The sequence below is a fragment of the Antedon mediterranea genome, chromosome 5 (assembly GCF_964355755.1).
Source record: "Antedon mediterranea chromosome 5, ecAntMedi1.1, whole genome shotgun sequence".
In the NCBI taxonomy this organism is placed as follows: Eukaryota; Metazoa; Echinodermata; class Crinoidea; order Comatulida; family Antedonidae; genus Antedon; species Antedon mediterranea.
The window spans coordinates 22,342,281-22,367,125 of record NC_092674.1 but is presented as its reverse complement, the minus strand read 5'-3'; the positions used below and the strand labels follow the sequence as shown (position 1 = coordinate 22,367,125).

Sequence of the window (24,845 nt, the reverse complement as noted above, 5' to 3'; positions counted from 1 at the left end):
ATTTAAAAATGTAAATTGAATTTGGTTTCCTACAGAGGTGGGCAGACTGAAATTTGCTGTATACTATTACTACATCATGGGATCTACTGTATAAGTGGAAGTTTATTACTGTATATGTAAGCCAATAAGTATACGTTTATTTCATATGAGATCTGTTATTATTATTTAATTTATTATTAATAAAATTATTTATATAATTATCTGTCAATGTTGTGATAAAATACGTTAATTTATCTATTGAAAAATGCTACTGATTTCCTTGAAAGATATTCTATTAAATACTAATGACCTAAGCAAATGTTTTCAAAAAGTTAAGTAGTTCATTGATACTTTTACAAAATCCCTTATTGTTATTTGAACAACGTATATTTTCAAGCGTAATGGATGTAGTTTTGATGAGGAATTTGACCTTTCACACACTTTCTGACTAATATAATACAAATCCAGCTGCCAAAGGTTTTAAACTAACATGGAATTGATGTATTTTACAGTTATTTATTATATATAGGTAACTTTATTCCAAAAAATGTAACAAAACCACGCACTGTGGATTTACAAAATCTGATACCTTCTTACATGCATGCATCCTACAACAACAAAAAATATAAAATAACGTAAAAATAAAGATTCAAAATAACAAAAGCCACTTATTTCTGTTGCTGGCAATCTCACGCAAATTAATTAGGTCGTTTTAAGTTATTTATTAAATATCTTTATAACATTCAAAGCAATCCGATTTTAGGCGTTCACCAATTAGTTAATTTGTAAATAAAAACATAATCATAAATTTGAATTTAATAGGCATAATAATAAATAATAGTAATCAGAATTTACTGATCTAAAAATATCTATTTTACAAATTAAAAAAAATATTATACGTAATAGTGGGCTGTCCGAGTTATGTTAATTCAGTGATATTATTTTCGCATGAGTCACAATAGGGTCTATCATAAATAAACATATTCTAAATCAAAGCATTGTTGACAGTTGCTTGTTTGTCAACGAATACTAAACGTATAATTTTACCAAACATAAGAAGGCTTCATCATACGGAAAATCATAATCAAGATATAAAGAAAACGAAAAAGGATGCACTACAGCAAGACTGAGACGCATCGTGATGAAGATTGCAAAATGAAAAAAAAACGGGTACCAACGAAATAATACTCGAATGTTTCTGTAATCGAAACAAAGATCACGAAAGTGAAGACCATGGGCGATCAGATTGCTATTGGAGCTTTGAATCCCGTGAACACCGTGAACACCCTGAAATTATATTTTATTCAAACTACTTTTTTTCAAATAAAAATCCCGAAAATACCCTATAAGGAACATACTTCGTCGACACTGTTACTGTGGAAAATTTAAAAGCTATTCTGGTTCAAACTCTTCAAAGAATTAAGGTATATAATACTGCTATTTCTTCTTTTTTTTTTTGCAAATCCTTAATAACACTAAATCGTATCAATCGTAAGAATATGGAAGGGTGAGCCAGTGCGTCGATTTCGATTACTGTTCAAGTAAAAGAATTTTTTAAAATATTAACTAAACAATTAAGCGAACTTCTATCTCATAATCACAAAATATTACATTTATTTATACTCTTCCAACTCTGGACTTTCTAAAGGTGGTGGTAGTTTATGATAAATTGAATTGAATATGTGTTTTAGTTAGGCCTGACTTGAGTTGTTTACCACGTGAACACCCTGAAATTATATTTTATTCAAACTACTTTTTATCAAATAAAAAATGACTATGCAACCTTCGATTGGCTGGTTGTACCTTTTGAAAACAACACTTTCTTCAGTTGCAGTCGTTAATTGGTTGATTGTTACATATACTTTATGCTGATTTTCAAAAGAAGTAATTTACACTCCACGCTTTAGCATCATGGACGAAGAACATACTAACGCACTTTGCAGATGGGAGATATCTGTGGTCGGTCGTAAAAGAGTATTGACAAGGAACTGTCAATGTAGTAAACATTTAGGCGTTCAAACAGAAAAACACAAGTCTAATTTCAATTGCAACTACTATCAAATTCCTAGAGGTCGGGCATCTTACATCCTAAGGAGAAACTGTAGTTGTGGAAAATACCAATCAGGGGTAGGGCCAGCAGCAGATATGAATGACTAGTACCATGCAAGGTAATGATAATTATATAACATAACAAGATATTACCATTGCAAATTTAAGTTTAAAATGTAAATTTAATTTAACCAAAGAAACCAAATTCCAATGTTATTAACTTATAGAAACAGAATGTTTAAATAAATCTTATAAAGTTAAAATAAATCTTATAAAGTGTAAAAAATATAATTTACCAAGTCTAAACAGCAATATAACATTGGGAATGTGCAGCAGATAATACAATATTTTGTTTATGACTATTGCAATAAAAAAAAAACATGGGCACTATAGATGTATATTATTAAAAGTATAGGCCTACAGAAATTAATCTATAGTTTAAATCCAGCTTACACTATTTTAAATATGTCTATACTGTAACTAGTACTATTGATATTTTCAATATAAATATACCATTCAATAACATTCCAAATTCAATATGAAACGTTATTATGTAAATATGTAATTTATTTATATTATGATACTTATTATTGTTTTTGACGTTATCACATTTTTATTTTCTTTTAAGTTCTGTTATTTATTTGTTAATTTCGTAGCTTAAGTTAGTTAAGATAAAAGGTACCTAGCTTCGGCTATATCTTGGCTACCTTTTGCATTGACATTTTTGTTTGATACAATAAAGAAGAAGGAAATTCTACATTAATACTGTATGAGCAGAGGACAAATGAAACAACCAAATGAAAAACATTGCATAAACGTAGGCATGTTTACAAAATAACAAGACAATAAATTGTATCTTTAGTAAAAAATAAATGTCGTCACATTATTGTTTTTATAGGTGTAAGAAGAGAAAGTTGGACACGGAATAGACGCTTGTGTATGTTCAAGATCACTGTCATACAGTTCACACGTCAAGTTCCGACAACTTCCTATTATTAAACTTACATTGCTATTATTAGTGATAAACTAAAATAATTAATATTATATTATTATTATTTTCTTTCAGATATAAAATGGAACATCCAGTTCAGTTCTAGTGGACCCAAATGAAGTAGCACGGAATATGACACACAGCGAAATGATTTGATTTGATCAAATTGAATTCAGAAAATAACTTTGTCTATATTACCAGAGAAGAATTTCTCTTACATAAAACATTATACAGATATCGCCTAATTCAAGAGATATAATATAACATTTGAGATCCTACGAGGGAATGTCAACACTGTATGCATTATTCTCTTTCAGTTATTACAAAATTATAATTTAATACATACTGTAGGCCTGCATAAAATATTCGTTAGTTTCTTGTATATCATTACGAGAATATTGGAAATGAAAAATTAAATTTACAATAAGAACAGTTATTACAAAATATTACCCTACTCTAAATTAATCAATTATGAAGTTTATTTTATGTTTTTGATATTTAGCGAGTTCAATTAAAAATAAAAATCAAGTTCTGTTTTCTTTTTATCAATGCATTTCTCAACAATAACTCATTTTATATTTTCCAGCAACTCAAACCTGTTTATTATGAAAAGGCAAATCGAAAATTTCACAAATAGTGTATATTTTAATTAATTGTTTTATATATTTAGAATGTATATCAAAAAGAATTCCAATAAAATATACATTTCCACAGAAAAATATTTTGTCGTATAATTTATATTTTGTCAAATCATATCACAGTGGAGATGTGGTTGCTGAACCAAAACAGTTGAATGATTTTTTATAACGAATGATCATTACTCTTAAAGCTGATTGGTCAGTCGATTTTAAGAAATAACTTTATAAAATTACTAGTTAGCGCAATTAGAATTCGTATGATTGAGTCTTCCATGATGGAACATAACTCTGAAAAATGCGATTGGATTAAAAATGGTGACACCTGGATTCTGGTATGCTATTGCGATGGTACTGGTAAAGTGATACAAACCGAGGAACACAGGTCATGTTCTTATATTAAAGAGCCCAGATATGCATACCACCATGGCCAAACGCGTTACATTTTACGAAGAAACTGCGTATGTGGAAAGTTTCACAATAATATAGGACCTAATCAATTATATTAAAGTAAGTGGTGTCTACATAAATAATAGTGTACTCACTTAAAGATATTATTTCAATTAGTTTTTAATATATCAAAATGAAAATTTGATCATTTTAATCGATCGTAAAGGATTCAATGAGAAACAAAAAATATTTATGTATTGCCATATTTGTTATGGATGGCCAATCCAGGTTCTGTGTAGATTAATTTATGAGACTCAATAAAACATATACATAATAAAATATAAATAATGAATTGAATATTTAACAAAGACTAAAGCAAGTAAACTATGATGAATATTCCAATGTTTCTTTCAGTTATAGAATCTCAAGAAGATTAAGTTAACAGTTTACAAGTGGGAGTGGCAGTATTCTAAGTACATAACTGATCTGAGCACGGAATATGTGGACTTACTCACAACTTATTTTCAAAAATAATATTTTTGCGACGATATTAAATGACAAATATTCAAACATATTTATTGTTATTATTAGTTTAGTTTCAACGTAATTATTATGTAGTGAAACGTGGTTATGAATAAAGGCGGTAGATTTTGGCATACGGATCATACAACAACAATATTTATTTTTTATTTACTCTCTGGAAATTAATTAGTAACCCGTAATTTAGAAATGATAAATCTGTCAGAATGAATAAAATCAGCTTGACCTGGATTCGAACTCGGAACTTTTTACTTGATATGCATTATTAACTGACCATTGAACCACTTTGGCTTTTATGTGGGATCTCCGAAGAATAGATACTAACATAATTTACAGGCACACGGAATTATAAACCAGACAGTGATATTGAAAATTATTGACAGTAGTTAATTTAGAAAAAATAATGATGGGTAATTCTATGTTACTAACAAACGTTACAATCTAATAAATATGCTGTTTCAAATCGGAGGAAATCTGTTTGTGTATTTTGTAATGACGATGACGACATCAATGAAAAACTAATTACTATTACGAACAATTATAAGTGATTACCGGTCGATAAGATAGATTTAATTGATGGTGTTAGTGTTGATGATAACAGTGATACTGATTATGGTAATGAGGCCTAAAATGGTTGATTACAAGGGAAAAAAATGCCGTTTTGTTGGTTATAACTGTTTTGCTGGTGATAATGAGGATGAAGTTATATTGGTTAGAATTTGAACATGATTATACTGTAGATAAACAAAGACGATGGTAAATGAACGAAATAATGGGCAACGAAGCATAGAATAAAAACAAACGAATACAACTAGATGTAATGAGGTACATATTGACGAAGGTTAAATGCATGTCACTGAAGCTGAGAGTAGCATTAAACTTGAGAAACTGATCATTCAAAAAATTGTATTTAAGCCTAATGATTTTTGAATTTATAATTATCAAATCAACATCACCATCCGAAACTTGTATAGCCTTTGGAAAGGAATAGAAAGAATGACAGACAGTTTATTCCAGAATGACATGTACTACCATGATAGATCGTCTTTCAATAAAATATCTCAGTTATGTTGTATTACATAATTTTACTATAATAATGTAATAATAATAATAATAATAATAATGGGAAAAGTCATCAAACCATTTCAAACTGAATATTATTACTATTTAGTGATTCTATAACAATCTACATTCTACATCTCAACAAGATCAATACTGTAACGTCATTCAATTAATCAAATTGGAATCGAAATGTGTTACTTACTGTAGGTCTGAAAATTAACAGTTACGTGTAGAAATGTAATTGGATAAGTTTCCGAAATTAGGGCCGAATGGATGTATAACATCATAGATAGGTTTATTCACTTGTTATTTACTAAAGTAAGTTCAATACTAATTAAAGTAACAAAGGACAAAAAGATGGCTAATTTGTTTAGAGTGATGCATAGGATAGCTGAAGATACGCTTCGGTTTGCTTATATATCCGTAAATTCCCTCTTACGAAAATTTTACCCAGCTGTTTCTACTATCTGTACTCGTGGACCGAATACTGCAATGAACTGTAAGTATATATTTTTTTCTAAAGCTACTAGAAGAAACGATTGATCTTAAAGCCAGTATCTATTTGATATACCTCGGCATTCCTCCACCCTCTTCCAAACAAACTCGAAAATATAGTTTCAAACCTTTCCAGTAGTAAAAAATATAGTTATGTTGACTTATCAATCCCAATAACCACTCCCCTCCCAATCTAACCGCATCCAAGAGGTAAACATTTTTGATAACACAACTCCAGCCATTGCAACACCCCTCCACCTCATGAACTATGTTGATGTCGTTTAAACCTTTTCAGTTCAATTGCGGTTATGATGATATGATGCGTGCAGTAGGATACATTTGTAAAACTTACAAAATAATTTAAAAAATGTTATTATTGCAGTTGGCTCTTCCAGAAGGACACGCCGCATCCGCTAACGAGAAATGTTTTCGGTGGACATGTTGTGGTATGTGTGTTGTTTTTGTTAATAGGATTTTTTAAAAAATTACATTAAATTGCTTATATGAAATAGGTCAACAGATGAAACAAAAGCCGATCTTTATTTAGATTCTTAAAGATGTATTTTCCCCCAAAAACATGAAAAATAAAGATTAATAAAATCAGACTTTGAATAGATTATTTTGTCATTTTAATAAAGTTAATCACTTCCGTAGAAAAAAATGTTTTCACTTATAAAATAACAAAATAAATGGTTAAATTCAACCAAAAATCCATTGGCTGGCAGCCAATTTGACGATTGTTTGCTTTAAATTACTATTTTATCGGGTAAATACATTTTTTTTTCGATCTAATTCTTGGTCAAAGTGGATAACTATTAGGCCTATGTGAAATTAAAATGGCATATTCAACAGACATTTTTTTTATAATTATTTTTTTCAGAGGGACAATACATCTTTAAATGTAATGTATTAATTGATGTTAATTTATTGTAGTCCATTAATAAGTAAAGAACGTTTGTTAAGACTTAAATTTTCTGCCATTACAATCTAAAACGAATGTAAAAAAAGCAAGGAAAAACCAAACATTTCTTAAGCACATATGCTACTGCTAGAGGTTGGCCAATCCAAAACAGACAAATACAACTAAAATAATTACCATACGCAAACCATAACGTATTATATGAAAAAGAAATTTACCAACTTCAAATGTTCTTAACATTTTTGTAGGTATACTGGAAACAGATATAAATAATTTTTGTTAAATTTTCCTATTTTAACAATCTAAATTATTTGGAAATATATTAAAACATATTAATATAAATAATTTAAGTCCATTAATGAATAAATTCGTTAAAGTAGAATAATACGAAAACATATTTTTTTAAATATTTAAAAAATAACCACAAAACGAATAGCTTGCTAACTATAGGATTGGAATTTTTAAGGTATTATTTATCGACAGATGGTTTTCTCTTTTGTAATACAGATTGGAATTTTGGAATTTTGGTATATTGGCAACCGTCCAAATGAAAAATAATTTTCGTTCAATTGTCGTATGTTGACAATCTAAATTATGAAATAATAATAATATAAATAATAATAATAGGCCTATAAATAATTTCAGTTTGTAAATGAATAAATTCGTTAACGTTCAGATTAATAACAAAAACTATTTTTTTAAATAACAAAATGAATTACTTGCTAACTTAAAATTGGAATTTCCAAACAAATCAATATTCTTGTAAAACAAACTGTAATTCGTTTACAGATGAATGCTGCTAGAACTGGAATTTACCAGATATGACTTTGCACTATAAATAATGCATCACGAGGTATATTTGTCTTTGTTAAATCAAATCGGAATTTTTAAATGCAAATGCTATCAGGACTAGAATTTCTACAATAATCAATATTCTTTTAAATATAATATGCCTCATTGATTTTTCTCAGCAGTAACTCTTATAGCAAATAATATGTTGTGATAGGTAAAAATCAACAAAATACATCAAAAAAATATATGTTCATTTATTTTTTTTTGTATATTGGCAACAGATGAAAAAAGATTTTCGTTAAATTTAATATAAATTATTATGAAATATATTAAAAAATATTAATATAAATAATTTTAGTCTATAATAAAAGATTAAATTCGTTCACGTTCAGATTAATAACAAAGAATAATTTAGACAAAGATTTTTAAAATAACAACAACGTGAATAGCTTGCTAACTATAGAATTGGAATTTCAAAGCGAATTAATATCATATTATTCATCACGACAATGTTTTGGAATTTGTTTACATATAAATGCTGCTAGAACTGGAATTTACCAGATATGATTTTTGCACTATAATTAATGCATCACGAGGTATATTTTTTTAAAGTAAATCAAATCGAATTTAGTTGGCCTGGTATTTCCACAAATAATCAATATTCATTTCATTATATTCCTTATCAATTTTTTTTAAATTTTCGCAAACAAAAGTGTATTTTTTTTTAATACATAAGGAAAGGGATTTCCACGATAATCAATATTATCTCAAAATAACGGTATGCATTACAAGGTTTTATCTCTTTTGTAAACTAATTTGTGTTTTTATACAAACACTGGAGGACTGCAACAGCGTTTTTTTTAAACAAAAGCGGATAGAACTGGAATCAACTACATGATATAGCTGTTCTAGCATTGCATCATACGATCTGTAATTTTGACAACCGAAATTTTACAACAATGTTTTAGCTCGCTAACAAACATGTTTTTATCTGAATATCATTTAACAACATTTTATTAAACTACAATTGTCTAAGAAAATAGTAACATGCTTAATTTAGCTAATTGACTAATAATTTAACTATATTCGTTAATATTGTAAGGACATACATAAAATAAACATATTGTTATAATTTCATTGAGAATATAATTATATGTTATACAAAGTTTACAAATAAAAATCATACAGAAATTAACAAATGGAATATATATTATGAAAGTACAATGTCAGCAACTACGTCAAATAGAATAACCGAGGAAAATAGAGGTTAGAAGAAATGATGTAAACTAAAATGGAAATCATGTAGATTTCTTATATACTTTATGTCATACAGGTTAATGTAGAACACGGTGTAATCTGTAAAATTAATTTTATTTTGCAATAGCTTTAAAATAATGTTCGTTGAATGTTTATAAATCTTTTGAAATCAATTAAAACATGTTAATTTAAGATTAAATTAATAAATTCGTTAAAGTTCAGATACATAACAAAAAATATATGACGTATTCAGGCTAGGTATTGTCTATTTGACGGATCATAAGGGAATCCACCAATGTCAACATTTCCGGTAATTCGTGACCTGATTGAAAGCTAGACATGTACTGCTTAATAAGAACAAACTGAATAGCTTACTACAGCTTACGTGGCTGTTCTCTCGTTTGCTAAATAACTTCGTTTACAGAAAGTTCTTTACCATTATTTGCAAATAATATACAACACGAGAGATTTTCTTTGTGAACCAAATCGGAATTTTGTATTCACAATGCTTCTAAGTTCAGTGGGTTTAAAATTATTTGTGTCATCAAAAGTCATTCGTCATTTAGTATCCATACTAAAGCGTATAGAATTTACCATTATATTTATTTGTGTACTACGGTATCATTGTACCATTGGTTTCATTTTGTGGGCCGAAATTCTATAACGTGTTTTTGCTCGATAAAATCATTATTTTTCTGTTTATAAATGCTAATATTATATCTCCTTCAACAATATTTTATTTATTCACTATGACCTAAGAAAATATTAACATATTGAAATTATGTGATTCGTTATTAGTTTAATTAAATTCGTTTAGTTATGTAGAAACGTTATTTAAAAATGTAAATTTATTTGTCATCTGTAACAAATGCTGAATGTGGTTTCATACAGTGATGGAAGTAATAAGTGGAAGTTTATTATATCTAAGCCAACAAGTATATTATGTTCTTTTAACATTTCATATGGGATCTGTTATCAACAAGTAACAATTGTAATTTTGTCAACCGAAATTATCTTTCAATGTTGTGATCAAATACGTTAATTTATCTATTAAAAAATGCTACTGATTTCCTTGAAAGATATTCTATTAAATACTAATGACTTAAGCAAATGTTTTCAAAAAGTAAAGTAGTTCTTTGATACTTTTACAAAATCCCTTAGGCCTACTGTTGTAGCAACAAAGTATATTTTCAAGGGTAATCAATGTAGTTTTGGTGAGGAATTTGACCATTTACACACATTCTTACTAATATACACTATCTACAACAAATCCAGCTTTTAGAATAACATGAAATTGATGTATTTTACAGTTATTTATTAAATATCTTTATCACATTCGTTTGTACATAAAAACATGATAATAAGTAATAGTAATCAGAATCTACTGATCTAAAAATATCTATTTTACAAATAAAAAAAAAAATATTATACGAAATAGTGGGCTGTCCGAGTTATGTTAATTAAGTGATATTATTTTCGCATGAGTCACAATAGACATAGGGCCTATCATAAATAAACATATTCTAAATCAGAGCATTGTTGACAGTTGCGTGTTTGTCAACGAAATTGTAAGCGTATATTTTTACCAAACATAAGAAGGCTTCATCATACTGAAAATCATAATCAAGATATAAAGAAAACGAAAAAGGATGGACTACAGCAAGACTGAGACGCATCGTGATGAAGATTGCAAATGGAAAAAAACTGGTACCAACGAAATAATACTCGAATGCTGCTGTGATCGAGACAATGATCACGAAAGTGAAGACCATAGGCGATCGGATTGCTATTGGAGCTTGGAATTCCGAAAATACCCTATAAGAAACATACTTCGTCGACATTGTTACTGTGGAGAATTCAAAAGCCATTCTGGTTCAGGCGCTTCAAAGAATTAAGGTATCATTATACTGTATACTCGGTTAAAAATCAAATTAAATGTTGGTATTGTATGATTAATAAATCGTATTGATCGTAAGAATACGGAAAGGTGAGCCAGTCCGTCGATTTCGATCAGGCCATGGTCAAGTAAAACAATTGAGCAAACTTCTTCTATCTCAGAAATAAACAAATTAAAATGAATACTGTCAACTCTCGCAACTCTTGAATCTTTAAAGGTGGTGGTGGTGGTTGATTTTTATTACTTGTAGAGGTGTAGTAACACTCATAAATGACTAAATCTGGAAAATGTGTTAGTTAGACTCAACTTAGTTGACATATTCATTAATTATATTTTACTCAAACTTATTTTCTAAATTACTATTAATTCAATGTTTAATTGGTTATACTTTTTGAAAAGACTGTATTCAGCTGCGTTGATTGGTTGATGGTTAAGTATAAATTATGCTGATTTTCAATGAAAGTAATTGAACTCCCATGCTTTGACATCATGGCTTCTGAAGAACATACTCAAGCAAACTGCAAATGGAAAAAGGAGGTGGCCAATGGTCAAGATATTATTAACAATAGAATGTGTTTGTAGTAAAGGGTTAAGAGCCAAACGTGAAGTACACAAGTCTCTTTACAATTGCCAGTACAACCGTACTCGGGAGAATCGTAGAGGTCGGGTAATATATATCCTAAGGAGAAACTGTAGTTGTGGAAACTACCACACAGGCGTAGGGCCAGCAGCTGATATAAATGACTAGTACCATGCAAGGTAATGTTAATTATATGACATAATAAGATATTATCATTGCAAATTTAAGTTTAAAATGTACATTTAATTTAACGAAAGAAACCAATGTTATTAACTTGAAGCAACAGAATGTTTAAATAAATCTTCTAAAATGTAACGAATATAATTTACCAATTACTAAATGCGTCGTATAAGCCTAAATAACAATCTAAATTGGGAATGTGCAGCAGATAAGACAATTTTTTGATTATTTTTTACGGTACTTAGTACTGTACGACTACAATTTAAAAATATAAATTAAAACACTATAAGATAACACAAATGCATCTAAGTGTAACTGTTCAGCAGATAATACAATATTTTGTTTATGACTATTGTAACAAAAAAAACCATAGATGTATATTATTAAAAGTATAATAGGCCTACATTTAAATATTTAATTTGTTTATATTATGATATGAGCAAAGGACAAAGACATGAAACAACCAAATGAAATACATTTCATAAACGTAGGCATGTTTACAAAATAACAAGACGATAATATGTATCTTTAGTGAAAAAATAAATGTCGTCACATTATTGATAAACATAATTTTTGTTCTTTACTAGTTATAAAATAATAAGTGTTACTAGAAAACGATATATAGTCTAGAAGCAAATCATGCTATGTAAATCTGTACTGGTTATTTTTAAAACAAGCAATTAATTACCATAATACACAATGACATACTAATTGAACCCAACTATATATTACTTCATTTCATTTTTCTTGGAGGAAGAGCAGTTACTTCGGTTCAGGCCTGTGCCTATGCCTGCTCCTGGCAAGATTTTGCTTGATGATATTACATGCCGAATAAATATTATTATAATGATATGGTCTACTGGCTTTGTTTAGAACAAGTTTATATAAATGAGAATAATAAACACGTACTGTAGTTTATGGATACTTATCATCAAGATGTATTTATATTCTTTAAAATATGTCGATTAAAAAACACTTAGTAACTAATATAATGTGTTCTTGTCTTCTTAGCAATTTTGTGTTTTTTTGCTACTACGGTGTAAAGGGTTGGAATTCGTATAAAGTGTCTAGAATCCAATTATTAACAAAATTTGTTAATAATAAAAAGACATACATACATATATAAGTATGATTCTAATACTTGTTATGATGTTATTACTGAGAAATAATGACCATGTTTGGGAAATCACAATACTAGGTTTAAAATAAAATAAATAAACGATAGTAAAAGTAATTCCAATATTCACAACAAAATGATACTGTCCTCATAATGTTAAACGAAAAATTAATCCTGAATAAGAAAACATTAAAGATCTGAAAGACACTGAATTTTTTAATTGATGCGATCCCTTAAAAAAATGTCGTTAATTTGTATTTGGACGGTCCCTGAAAAACTTCGTTGGCATTGTTTGTATGTGGAGGACGATCCATTAAAAAATCGTTGGCATTGCTTGTACGTGGAAACAACCCAATAAATCGTATATACAGACTGAGAGTGCACAATCAATGTTGAAATAATGTAGAATACGGTACAGAGGATAAGCCTGTTGATTTGAATTAAAAAAGACCAAGTTATCGAATACACTATATAGTAGTTTTTTTTAAGTTTGAACACCAATTCATTAATAAATATCATCTTGTATAAATATAGTTCTATCAAATAACATGATGACAAACCGTTAATAGTAAACGGTACTTACTGTTCATTTTGTTTTTTTACAGGTGTAAGAATTGAAGACAACGGATAGAAAAGAGGACTTGCTTATTCACGATCACCGTATACAGACCGTTCATCTTTGACTTCATACTTATTATGGCTATTAGTATTCAATTATAATACGAATGTTTTTTAGTTAAGTATAGTTAGTTGACTAGTACTGTTTATTCTGTTGTTTTTTAATTTATATAATTATCATAATTAGAATTATACGTTTGAATTATTTATAAAAAAAACAATATTCCAAATTATATAAATAGGCCTAAAGAATATTTGAACGTTTTGTTGTAAAGCTTACAATGTAATTTAATTCCGAAACACAGTGATCCTAACTGTTTAGAAAAATAATGATTATACCATTAGTAGGTGTACATTTAACCTGTATCGTATTGTAAATTAATTCATAACGTAAATACATTTTATTTTGCATTAATGTACTGATTTTAATTTAAAACAAAACAAACAATCGCCAATTATGAAACTAGCCTATTTCTATCTTCTTGATATTTATTATTAAATAAGTAAAGTGGCATTTTCCCAGATATTACAGTATAGATAGATGGTAAAAATTCGGTCAATATTGTATATAGTAATGTTTAATAGAAACCATTGATACTTTTTAAACGCACTAGAATATTATAATTATAATATGGTCTAAATCAAACCAATATGAGCCAATAAATAACTAAATTCGTTACATTGTTATACTGTATTTCAGTGGTTTTGTATTTCTCCATTCAAATTCAATACAATTATTATTTCTCAAAATGTGTTACCGAAAATGATTACGATTTTAAAAACAATTTTGCATTTTCTTAACATAAATGTAAGAAGGACTAACATCTGCAATATCGTATAATTACTTATAGTTATGTATACAAAAACTGTTAGAAATTAGATGAAATGTCACCACCAATGCTTTTCTTATATATTATCAATAAAGTAAATTCGTTGTTATATTGTAAGACTATAAACATTAAATATCCATGTGGTTGCAATTTCTAAGATAGTATTTATGTGCATGTATTTTTGTTACTTTTATATCTTGTATATAATTTAGATTTTTTCACTTTTTTTTAAACTTTTAATTATTTTGGAAGTACCTTCTCTCAAGAGGCGTGCCATGGATTTCCAAATAAATTATTAGTATTTGGTAATACTGCTCTGGTCCAGTTTATACTGGTAAACAATAACCACTTATCAAAATAACCGATTATATTAATCTTTTATTTATTGGCAGCAGACATAGACCTTATGTAAATCGAACGTTGAAATTAAACGCGTATTTATGAAGCGATTCATTTTATGTATGTTAGTTGATTGGAACAAAAAAAAGTTCACCCTGCCTATATTATGCATACACGGAATAATATAATTAATGGTTTTCAACGTAACTGTAATATTTTCTTAAACAACTTTCCCCATTATGACAACTATTACACTATTTTCCCCACCTCCCTTCTGAAATGTGTTCTAAAATAATATACAACAATGGACGTGTAACATGATCGATTTTGTCACTATTACACCAATCAGTTTCATAGTAATAATTAAAATAATGGGAATTTCCAGAAACAACATAAATAACTTAAGTACTTACCCAAAAATTTCTAAGAAAATCGGTGAAAGGATAGGTTAGAGAATATATTCCAAATTGCATAAGCCGAGACTGTAAAAGTTAAAATACGGAGATATTTCTAAATGCTATGCGACATCTATGGTTATCGAATACGTTTTGATAATAACAGCTTCAAAACCTACGCAGAGGAAATGCTAAAACAAGTCAACTAGGGATGGGCTCATAAAAATAAAAATGTCGCAAGCACGTTTGCCATTTTGTTTGGCCAGAAAAAGCTTAAACTATACAAGAAAATGCAGGCCTATATAATATAGGCCAACATTGTGAATGTATATCTATTAATTGTTCAATACACAAAATATTTAAAAAAATGATTAGGTATAACCATGGAGTAGATCGACAATGTAATTTGATATGACTTTCTTTGTAAGTACGACAACTTACGTTTTAATTTATAAAATTCGCGCTTTTCAGTTTTATCATAGTATGTTTTGATGTGTTTTATAAATTATAATTTTCCTTTGTTTTAAATTTCTATGATGAGTTAAATTATATAGACCTGTTTGCAGGAAGATACGCTATTGTATTGTATTTTTTTAAGGCTGTCGTTTGAACTGTTTAAAATAGAGGGCGCCATATGATTTTTTAAGCGTATCAGGTAAACCTCAAAGTAGCCATTATGATGTAATCAACATTGAATATAATATACTATGTTAATAATACAATTATTAAGCACTGAATATAATACTATGACATGTTTTGCATGTTAAAATGTACTCAGGTTTCCAGTTTTAGTTAGTTGAGCATAATGTACCAGTGTTTCTTCGTATCGAGAAATATACGATTTTAAATGCAATAAGCGAATGTTCAACCAACGGATATATTTACTGTATTAAGTTAAGGTTTGACTATCTGAATTATTTATTTTGTTCACACATATTATAATGAGTGTAAAAGTTATTTGATCAAGCAAAAAATTGTGCGTTAACGAATAACTATAGTTAAACAAATTAGTCAAAAATTAATCAAGTTAGACATTTCGCATAAAGTTATAAGTATAATAAATGCATCAATAAACAGTCATAATTTGATAAAATGTTTGTAAATGTAATTGGAATCTTTTTTTAAAATCTTCTATTAAGCAGAATAGAAACATATATATTCTGAACAATCTGACACCAAAATGAACTTTCCACTCCAACCCAATAATGAGATATGATAATTTGCCTGAAAACAGGTCAAATGTCATTATTTAAGAAAACAATTCATTATAGTAAATACAACACGTCGCAAAATTGTTTTGGACATATTTGAACGTTCTCAACGTTCACAATATAACGCGTAACTTTATTTGATTTTTATTGATGTTATATTCAACTAAACAAATATGTACGATTCTTTATTCCAATATTATCTGTTGCAAGCGAAATAACTAGTTTTATATCGCTGACTAACAACAGACTAACAGACATGCAAGGCATATCCTTTACACCTTTGTAAACGGCGACAATGACGATATTGGGTACACAATTCTAATAAATCCATTGCCATTTAACTATAATTATTATGAATACATATTTAACAATGTGAGTAGTTAATTGCTCTTCAACACGGCGACTACCGATCGACTCTCAAAAGAGTATTATCAGACCTGGATTTAGAAATACTACTGACGGCCTTAAAATACTCCTCGTCAACAATTACTAAACAGACAACCAAAAAATGCCGACGTTTAGTTTCGGTACGATCGTTATACACCCGAATGCAGTGTAACCACTGGATGTAAACGTTATACTTCAGCGTCCGTATGAATAAGTTATTATAATCAGCTTTGGTGACGTTGGTCTCCGAAAAAAAAAAGGCTTGAACCACGTATGAATGTGACATTATAACAAGGCCATATATACATGGCGGCAGTCGCGTGCGCAAATTTGAGTTAGTGTTTACCGACCGACCGACCAACCGACCGAAATTGCTAAAAACATTTATATTTGTCTCCAAGTATTAACCAACCAACAAACCGACCTACCAACATAGTGAGCTGTAGAGTCGCATTGCATGCGACTAAATGTTAATTTGATGTAGTCATATTTGATGTCACTAAGTATTAACTCATAACATAAACATTAAGTACGGTACTGTAAGCCTCAAATGTTATATGACTGTTGAATTATTAAACATAGTGAAAATTAAATGTAATGATATTTTACAGTTGTAAGATCATTTTGTACAAAAGTTATACTTCCAAAATAATCTACTTTTAATAATCTAATTTTGTGTTTGTAGACTATAGACTTACACAAGCTTCATTCCGTCCAATCCACAGCAACTTAATTCCTATAAAATATGACTTATCTTGCCTTGTAGTCTTGTTATATACAACATCTAGCTAAAAATACCCAGCAAAATACACAGGCTCCATGTACGTGGTTATAACAAAACCATGGAACGTTTGATTTAGTTGACATCCCCGGCTTTCTATTGTTATTGTAATACCTTGCGCCAGATACTACAATTTTCGCGAGACTTAATTTACATAACTATGTCATTTGAATTCTAGCTGCTTAGTTTGTGACACTTTTGTCAAGTACACTAATGCACATTTTCTACACTACACCAACGCTATACTACAACGACAAAAATGTTACTAATTCAAAACACATCTCTTTTTAAAAATTATTATCTAAAACTTTCTGAAAACGGATAATAGACTTTCTTAGTATTTGTACTATGATTATTTATGTATGTGTATAATGAATGGAAATAAAGATAGTAGAAATTTGGAAATTTATAAGTTTTGGTGATCCCCAATTTTGATCATATATGGCGGTAAAAAATGTATGAAAAAAAAACCCCACGTAGATAATGTAACAAAAATAAATGAAAACAAAGATGACAAAGACAGTTAAGTTAAGATCGGATCCTGCAAAATAAAAAAAAATAAAAAAATCCACCTCATCATTGAATATAATATTGAGCCCCATATCATCATCATCTTTTTATGTTATAAGCCCTCTATCGGCAATAATTTAATTTTGTCATTAGGCGGCGCACTTTGTTTTCTGTTTAAGCCCTCTATTGGCAATAATGTCAAAAAGTGTATCGATAGGCGGCGCAGTTTCTAAAATCAGTGTGTAATAGTAATACTAATACATTCCTAAAAACTCCTTTCGAATGTCAATTTTTACAATGTATACGGGTCTATACAAAATATATTTCTCTCTAACGGCAATAATTAACTTAATACAGTATTCCTGTTCAATGTTACAATGTAATGTCTATAAAAACAAAATCAATCGTAAATCGATATTTGAACAAATAATTGTTTTTGATGATTATCCGGATATTCACCCCCTGGACATTTACCCCCCGGACAACTACCCCCCGGACAACCACCACCTGGACCACTACCCCCTTAGGACAACTACCCCTTTAGGACAACTACCCCCCGGACAACTACCCCCTTAGGACAACAACCCCCTTAGGACAACAACCCCCTTAGGACAACTACCCCCTGGACAATTACCCCCTAGGAACAATTACCCCCCGGACAATTACCCCCCGGACAATTACCCCCCGGACAATTACCACCCAGAAAACTATCCCTTTAGAACACCCTAACCACCCAGACCATTCAACAACCTGACTCTGCAACAGTGTATAATAGGAATTAATAACTATATTTTAATTCGTTACTTTGACGAATTACTATTCATTATTGTAAACAAAAGTAAAAGATTGAACATAAATATAGCCTCGTATAAACTGAAGATTGTCACACATGATCATAGGATAGTCGAACGTATTATATAGTACTCCGTGTATTTACTGTAAAGACTGGGTTCGCTAATAATAATAATAATTTTTGCGTCAGGACAATGCTTCGATAACCACTAGTCTTAAAAGAATTACTTTTTGTCTCAAATTTGTCATTTGTATTTTTGTACACTTGAAGAATAATATCACTTTTGATATTTGACCTCAATGTTCACTCACCGAATAAACGTCGATCTTTAAATAAATTCCCCTCAAATAAACGGTGACCATGTCACTCCCATGAAACATCATATGGAATAATCGGCGTCTATTTCCATTAGATTATACCCCCTCCCATTGAATAAACAACTTTCTTCCAATAAATGTCCACCTAAAAACCACCTAAACAATAAACAGCCCAGGCCGTTTTTTCAATAAATACGGTACTTTAAATCTAGCACATCTAGGGTCTAGCGTGCTGTTAAACAGAATAATCGGTTAAAAACGGGTGTTTCGAAACTAGAGACCAGAGACCAGAGACCCGAGACCCAATACGAAAAGGGAGACCTAAATACACGAAAAGGGAGACCCACATACGAAAAGGGAGACCCCACCATACGAAAAGGGAGACCCCACTATACGAAAAGGGAGACCCTAATATATGAAAAGGGAGACCTAAATATACGAAAAGGGAGACCCAATTATACGAAAAGGAGACCCAAATATACAAAATGGGAGACCCAAATATACGAAAAGGGAGACCCACTATAAGAAAAGGGAGACCCCACTATAAGAAAAGGGAGACCCCACTATACGAAAAGAGAGACCACACTATACGAAAAGGGAGACCCTAATATACGAAAAAAGAGACCCAAATATAGGTCTCCCTTTTCGTATTGGGTCTCGTGTCAGGTCTCTGGTCTCGGGTCTCTAGTTTCGAAACACCCGTTAAAAACAGATGATTTCATTTTTACAGAAACCGGTCCTATATATTTGTCTACTTTTGGATGGGGGGGGGGGGGGGTAGTTGACCGGAGGGTAGTTGACCGGGGGTAGTTACCCGGGGGGTAGTTATCCTAAGGGGGTAGTTGTCCTAAGGGGGTATTTGTCCGGGAGGTAGTTGTCCGGGGGGTTGTTATCCTAAGGGGGTAGTTGTCCTAAGGGGGTAGTTGTCCGGGGGGTAGTTGTCCGGGGGTAGTTGTCCTAAGGGGGTAGTTTTCCGGGTGGTAAACATCCGGGGGGTAACTGTCTAGGAGGTAGGTGTCCTAGTTTGATCATTGAAAACATGGAATGTGAGCTTTATTTTCTGTTTTAAGCCCTCTACCGGCAATAATTTCAATTTGTATATCAATAGGCGGCGCGCTTCTCGTGATTTAAATTTCGGTTTTAAGCCCTCTATTGGCAAACATGTCAAAAAGTGTATCGATAGGCGGCGCAATTTATAAAATCATAATAAATACATTCCTAATAAATTGTTTTATAAAAACAAAATAAAGTGTTTTTTTCTTTTACAATGTATACTGTCTATACAAAATATATCGTAAATTGAAGTATATTAGGTGACATAGAATCCCTTTCACTTTTAGCTTAGCTTACAAATTGTTTTACCAAGGTATGCTCATTCAGGCCTTTTACAGCAAGTTAAATCATATAAATATATCTAACCTGTCTTTTTCTCTTTTCTGGCAAAACACAATTCTTATAGTAGAGGACTAGAGGTAACATCATGCCCAGTAATATACAGTAGGAGTATTAAAAACACCATAGCCACTAATAGTGAACAACGTAGGCGTAACAAATTGTCACTGTGACACCTTGCATTTCGATACTAAAATTCAAAACTTAATTTGTATAACTATCCCATTTAAATAATTACTCCTATTTGCTGTGCTGAGTTGAGACACTGTTGTCATTTATATACGATTAGAGTATATGTGACCACAATGACGAAATGGGAATATAGGCTTACACACCATGTCGGAACGTAGTGTACCTACGGTAATCTTGGCATATTGGTTTATACTAATTTATTGTTCAAAATATCAATTACCTATATTTAATCTATCAATCGATGAAAAGAGAAACAGAAACTACACTAGTAACACAACTAAATGTTATTTTAATTTATTGAATTATCGTAAATATATTCCGAGTGGTTCACTCACATCTGATTTTTTTTTTTCAAAATATTATTAGTAAATATGAAAAACTAAATTTCATAACAAAAATTTTGTATAGAAATAATTAATATAAATTTCATTCTCGTCAAAATAATATCTGTCTATTTACATCTAAAGAAGAAAGACCTATATCGATTGCGTTTCAAAGTTACTAAATTTCACACATTAGGTATCCTATTGTGATCCACACATTACCGGTGACACATTTCGTTTCCAATATGCGACTACAACTAAAAAGTAATTCTCCTGCTCAACATAATGAGCAAGAGTATAATTACAGCCGACCATAGATGTATTAGAAAAAATCATTCTATGCAGCTGAGTACGCATAATGTGCAGGAACTTTTATTTTTTACGGCGAAGTTTATCACAAATTATATATTAATTTGGCCTAAATAAGTGGCCCTCATTAGATTTTTTTCAGTAGTAGCTTTCAAGATTACATTACAAACGGACCCAAAATTACTTCCTTCAAAGTAATAGGCATGTAAGCCTAATTAATCCATCAAGAAGCCCTACAGTACTTAATTAACATTAATTTATGTAGGCCTATTAAAGTGAAATGTCTAAAAAAAAAGCTTAACTGCTATGCTAAATTATTTTTATCAGTTTCATGTTTATTTGCTAAATCGATTCACCTACAATTCTTCTACATGTAGTATATTTTTTTTAATTTTTCTTTATTTTATGTTGTTCTCAATAAAATTACTTTTTAAAATATAATACATCTTTATAAAACATTAAACATGATCACAAATTTAGTAAAATATAATGTTTGTTTGAAATATGGAATGTAGGCTAATAATTATAAAATTCTTTTGAGGACACATTTTAAGGCGATAAATGTTCTATCTAATCTATAATTCCTTAACGTTGAAAAAGTTATCTAACTAATAATATTAGGCCTAGAAAATCTATATCATGTTCAATTTGGTACTAATTTCCCGTGTTTTAAAAGCAGCAATTATTTAGAGCTATCCATTTATTATGCTTTCAGGGGGGACTGTCAATTGTATAATCATTTATTATAAGAGTTTTAATATCAGTATTAATACAACCTGTACTTCCATAAGTATGTATACAAATTACAATTAAATAAGATGGTGGTCTTTTAATCATAGTGTCATAGTACAGACAACTGAATTTTTTTTGTTTCATTTTTCGAATTGTGGTACATCAACTCGTATGTTCCGATTTCCAAATTCTCTTCTGAGATTTTCGTTTCTTCTTGTTTCAACACCTGTACCTTTTCCTTCATGTTATGTAGCTGCAATGAAAGACAAATATAGTATGTCAAATAATAGTACAATAGCGCTGAATACAATCTCTAGAAACTCAGGAATGTCTCAATGGATATTAATGTAAATTTCAACAACACAATTCACTGGTGCTTCAAAACTGTAAAGTAAATAACAAAACGTAACAGACATATATATTAAAAGAAATAACAACATATAAAATAATAACAAAATTGAATGAATGCTTTGGAGGAAGTTTATGCTACAAACAATGAAAACGGGTTTTGTTGAACAAATGAAATTGAAGACATGTAGTGTTATTATTACAAGAATTAAATTTCAAAAGTGAAGTTTGTTGTGTCTTAGAAGAGTCAACATTTCTAAAAGAGCAAGTTTTGATGAATCATATATTGTGAACCATATTTTTAGTACATGACGTTGCCATAAACTGAGTTACGTTTTAAAACACATAATTAAAATTACATATTTAACCAGAAAAACACACAAAGAAAATTTCATTCAAATTATTATAATATCATTAATATAGACTATTTATTAAAAGCATAACATAACAATATTTTTTTAACAGAATGCGGTGATTATTTGATCATAGTACAATTTATGTAGCTAAAAAACAATAGTCACTAAAAAAAATACCAATAAAATAGATAATGCTATCTATTAATCTAAAATAAAACAATATATTTACTAAGAAATGCCAACAGGAAAAGAAACTTAAATTAACAGGACAAAAACACAAATACTACAAAAATCTAAGCATCTATCTGAATCTATATGAAGTTGAATTAATCCTCACATTATAAAAGCAAAATTAGCATATAATCTATAATATAAAAGTACAGTATATAAGTTACTTTCAAATTCACATCAATAGTAGCAAAGTTAATTACCATAAAATTTGGATTATCAAAGATGTAGGCTTTAAAACAAAATAAGTAAATAATATGATTACAGTGAAAATGTCAGTAACCATAAAATGTTTAAATGTTATACTTATAGTAAATGTTAAATACAGATATTTGTTTAATATATTGGTAGTAATGTTATTAGGAAAGAAGCTTAGAATGAAATTAAAGACAAATATTATGTATAAAAACATAGAATGGAAACAGCAAAAGCAAAAAGATGCGAATAATAAATGTATTAAGTACGAATAGTATGGTATGACTGTTGGTACAACTATTGCAGATCATAGCCTAATATAAGCCAATAATACTCCACTGACTCTATAGCTGTACTATACTATCTATGGTCGTGTTTATACAACACCCTAAATTTGAACACGGCTTTAATTTTTAGCGTGTTGTTCGGACCGAGGTCAACCCACCTTAACGTTTGCTGTTATACTAGAAATCACGATACCGTGTTATACCGGAAGTTTCATCAACACGCAGTGCATGCTAGGATAAAAGGTCAAATCGTTGATCGCGCTTGAATTGGCTGAGTTGTCAACAATCATCGTCGCCTCCTCGCTGTCGATTCGCGCGGTTTTTACCATTTTCATTATATTGTATTCGTTCACGTTTGCATTGTTGTTTATTTTGTTCTCGGTTCATTTAAATTAATAAAAGTTATTTTAAGGGTTTCATTGTTTCATCTATACACTATGGAAGAAGATGCCATTTTTGCGATGTTATTTTTTTTATTCTGTTTGGAGTGGGAAACGATAGATGCCTACTACCTCTACGAGTTGGCCCCACTAGGCTAGGCGTAAGACGTGGTAGGAGGATGATTGCTGGCAGCGAAGCAGCAATAAATGGGCCCAATCTTGTTAGCAATGTCGCATGACATGATTGATATTACGACCTGTTTTAACGAGAGGTCAAAATATACCCTGAGGACACTTCCAACACGGTAACGGCGACCGGGAATCCACCAAATTTTAGGATTCAGCCAAGTAGCCTTTTTTGCAATTAAAATCTCATTACACGGAATCTCTTTGTTGTTATACAACACACTTGTCGTAGGCGTGTAGAATATGCGTGTAATAGCGTGTTGTATAAACGCGCCCTATGAAATGATAGACTATATAGCTGTAAAAAATACAGTTTCTAGGTAGTTTATTGGTTTGGGTTTAAGTGAATCTAAAAATATAAGATAACAACATTATTTTTAAAGAAAAATTTTTCAGCCTTTGCTAATTTGTATGATTTTACTATCAAATCTTTCAACCCTCTTTCCTTATTTATGTAAGAGTCATCTTGTGAAGCTGCTAATTGGTGGGTAGATATGAGTAACTTTAGAAGGAAACACTACTATTCTAATGTGATTTTGGTTTAAAAAAAAACATTCTTGAAAACTAACAATAATATACCTTTCATTGAAAATAGACAATGTAATATTGTAATAATTATTTTTTTTTTAAATGCAAAACACAAATTTTGGAATGGAAAAACAGTTTTTAATAACAATGTGGGCAACGGTTGAAATAAAGTTTGATGAGAAAATTTGAAGGAACAGTTCAAATAACCTTTCTGCTGATGAAAACATATGAACAACAATTGAATGTTTCTGCCTACACAAACTAATGGAAAACAAAAATATGTTTCGGCAGCTGATGAAAACTATTGTCAACAGGGTTTCAGCTT

At 29.9% G+C, this 24,845-nt stretch overlaps 1 protein-coding gene and 2 long non-coding RNA genes across 11 annotated transcripts in view; 1 reads left to right on the top strand and 2 right to left on the bottom strand.

Annotated features, from left to right (window-relative positions):
* Nucleotides 1-15,204, bottom strand: part of LOC140049595 (uncharacterized) — a 56,374-nt gene extending 41,170 nt beyond the window's left edge. Inside the window, exon 1 of the long non-coding RNA XR_011845316.1 lies at nt 15,084-15,204. This is a non-coding gene — a long non-coding RNA (uncharacterized lncRNA). The remainder of the gene's footprint in view (nt 1-15,083) is intronic.
* LOC140049596 (uncharacterized) lies at nt 957-3,566 on the top strand. The gene is made up of 3 exons (XR_011845317.1): nt 957-1,403; nt 1,808-2,147; nt 3,095-3,566. It is a non-coding gene; the product is annotated as an uncharacterized lncRNA (long non-coding RNA).
* A 5,722-nt stretch (nt 15,205-20,926) lies between the features above and the next one.
* Nucleotides 20,927-24,845, bottom strand: part of LOC140049587 (phospholipid-transporting ATPase IF-like) — a 51,338-nt gene continuing 47,419 nt past the window's right edge. For 3 of the 9 annotated variants that reach the window (XM_072094505.1, XM_072094506.1, XM_072094507.1), the window contains 2 exons: nt 23,148-23,176; nt 20,927-22,265 (listed from right to left, as the gene is read on the bottom strand). In XM_072094505.1, the coding sequence (XP_071950606.1) occupies nt 22,122-22,265; nt 23,148-23,176 (173 nt within the window). In that variant the 3' untranslated portion in view covers nt 20,927-22,121. The remainder of the gene's footprint in view (nt 22,266-23,147; nt 23,177-24,845) is intronic. The other 6 variants (XM_072094508.1, XM_072094510.1, XM_072094511.1 and 3 more) reach the window with 4 other exon arrangements.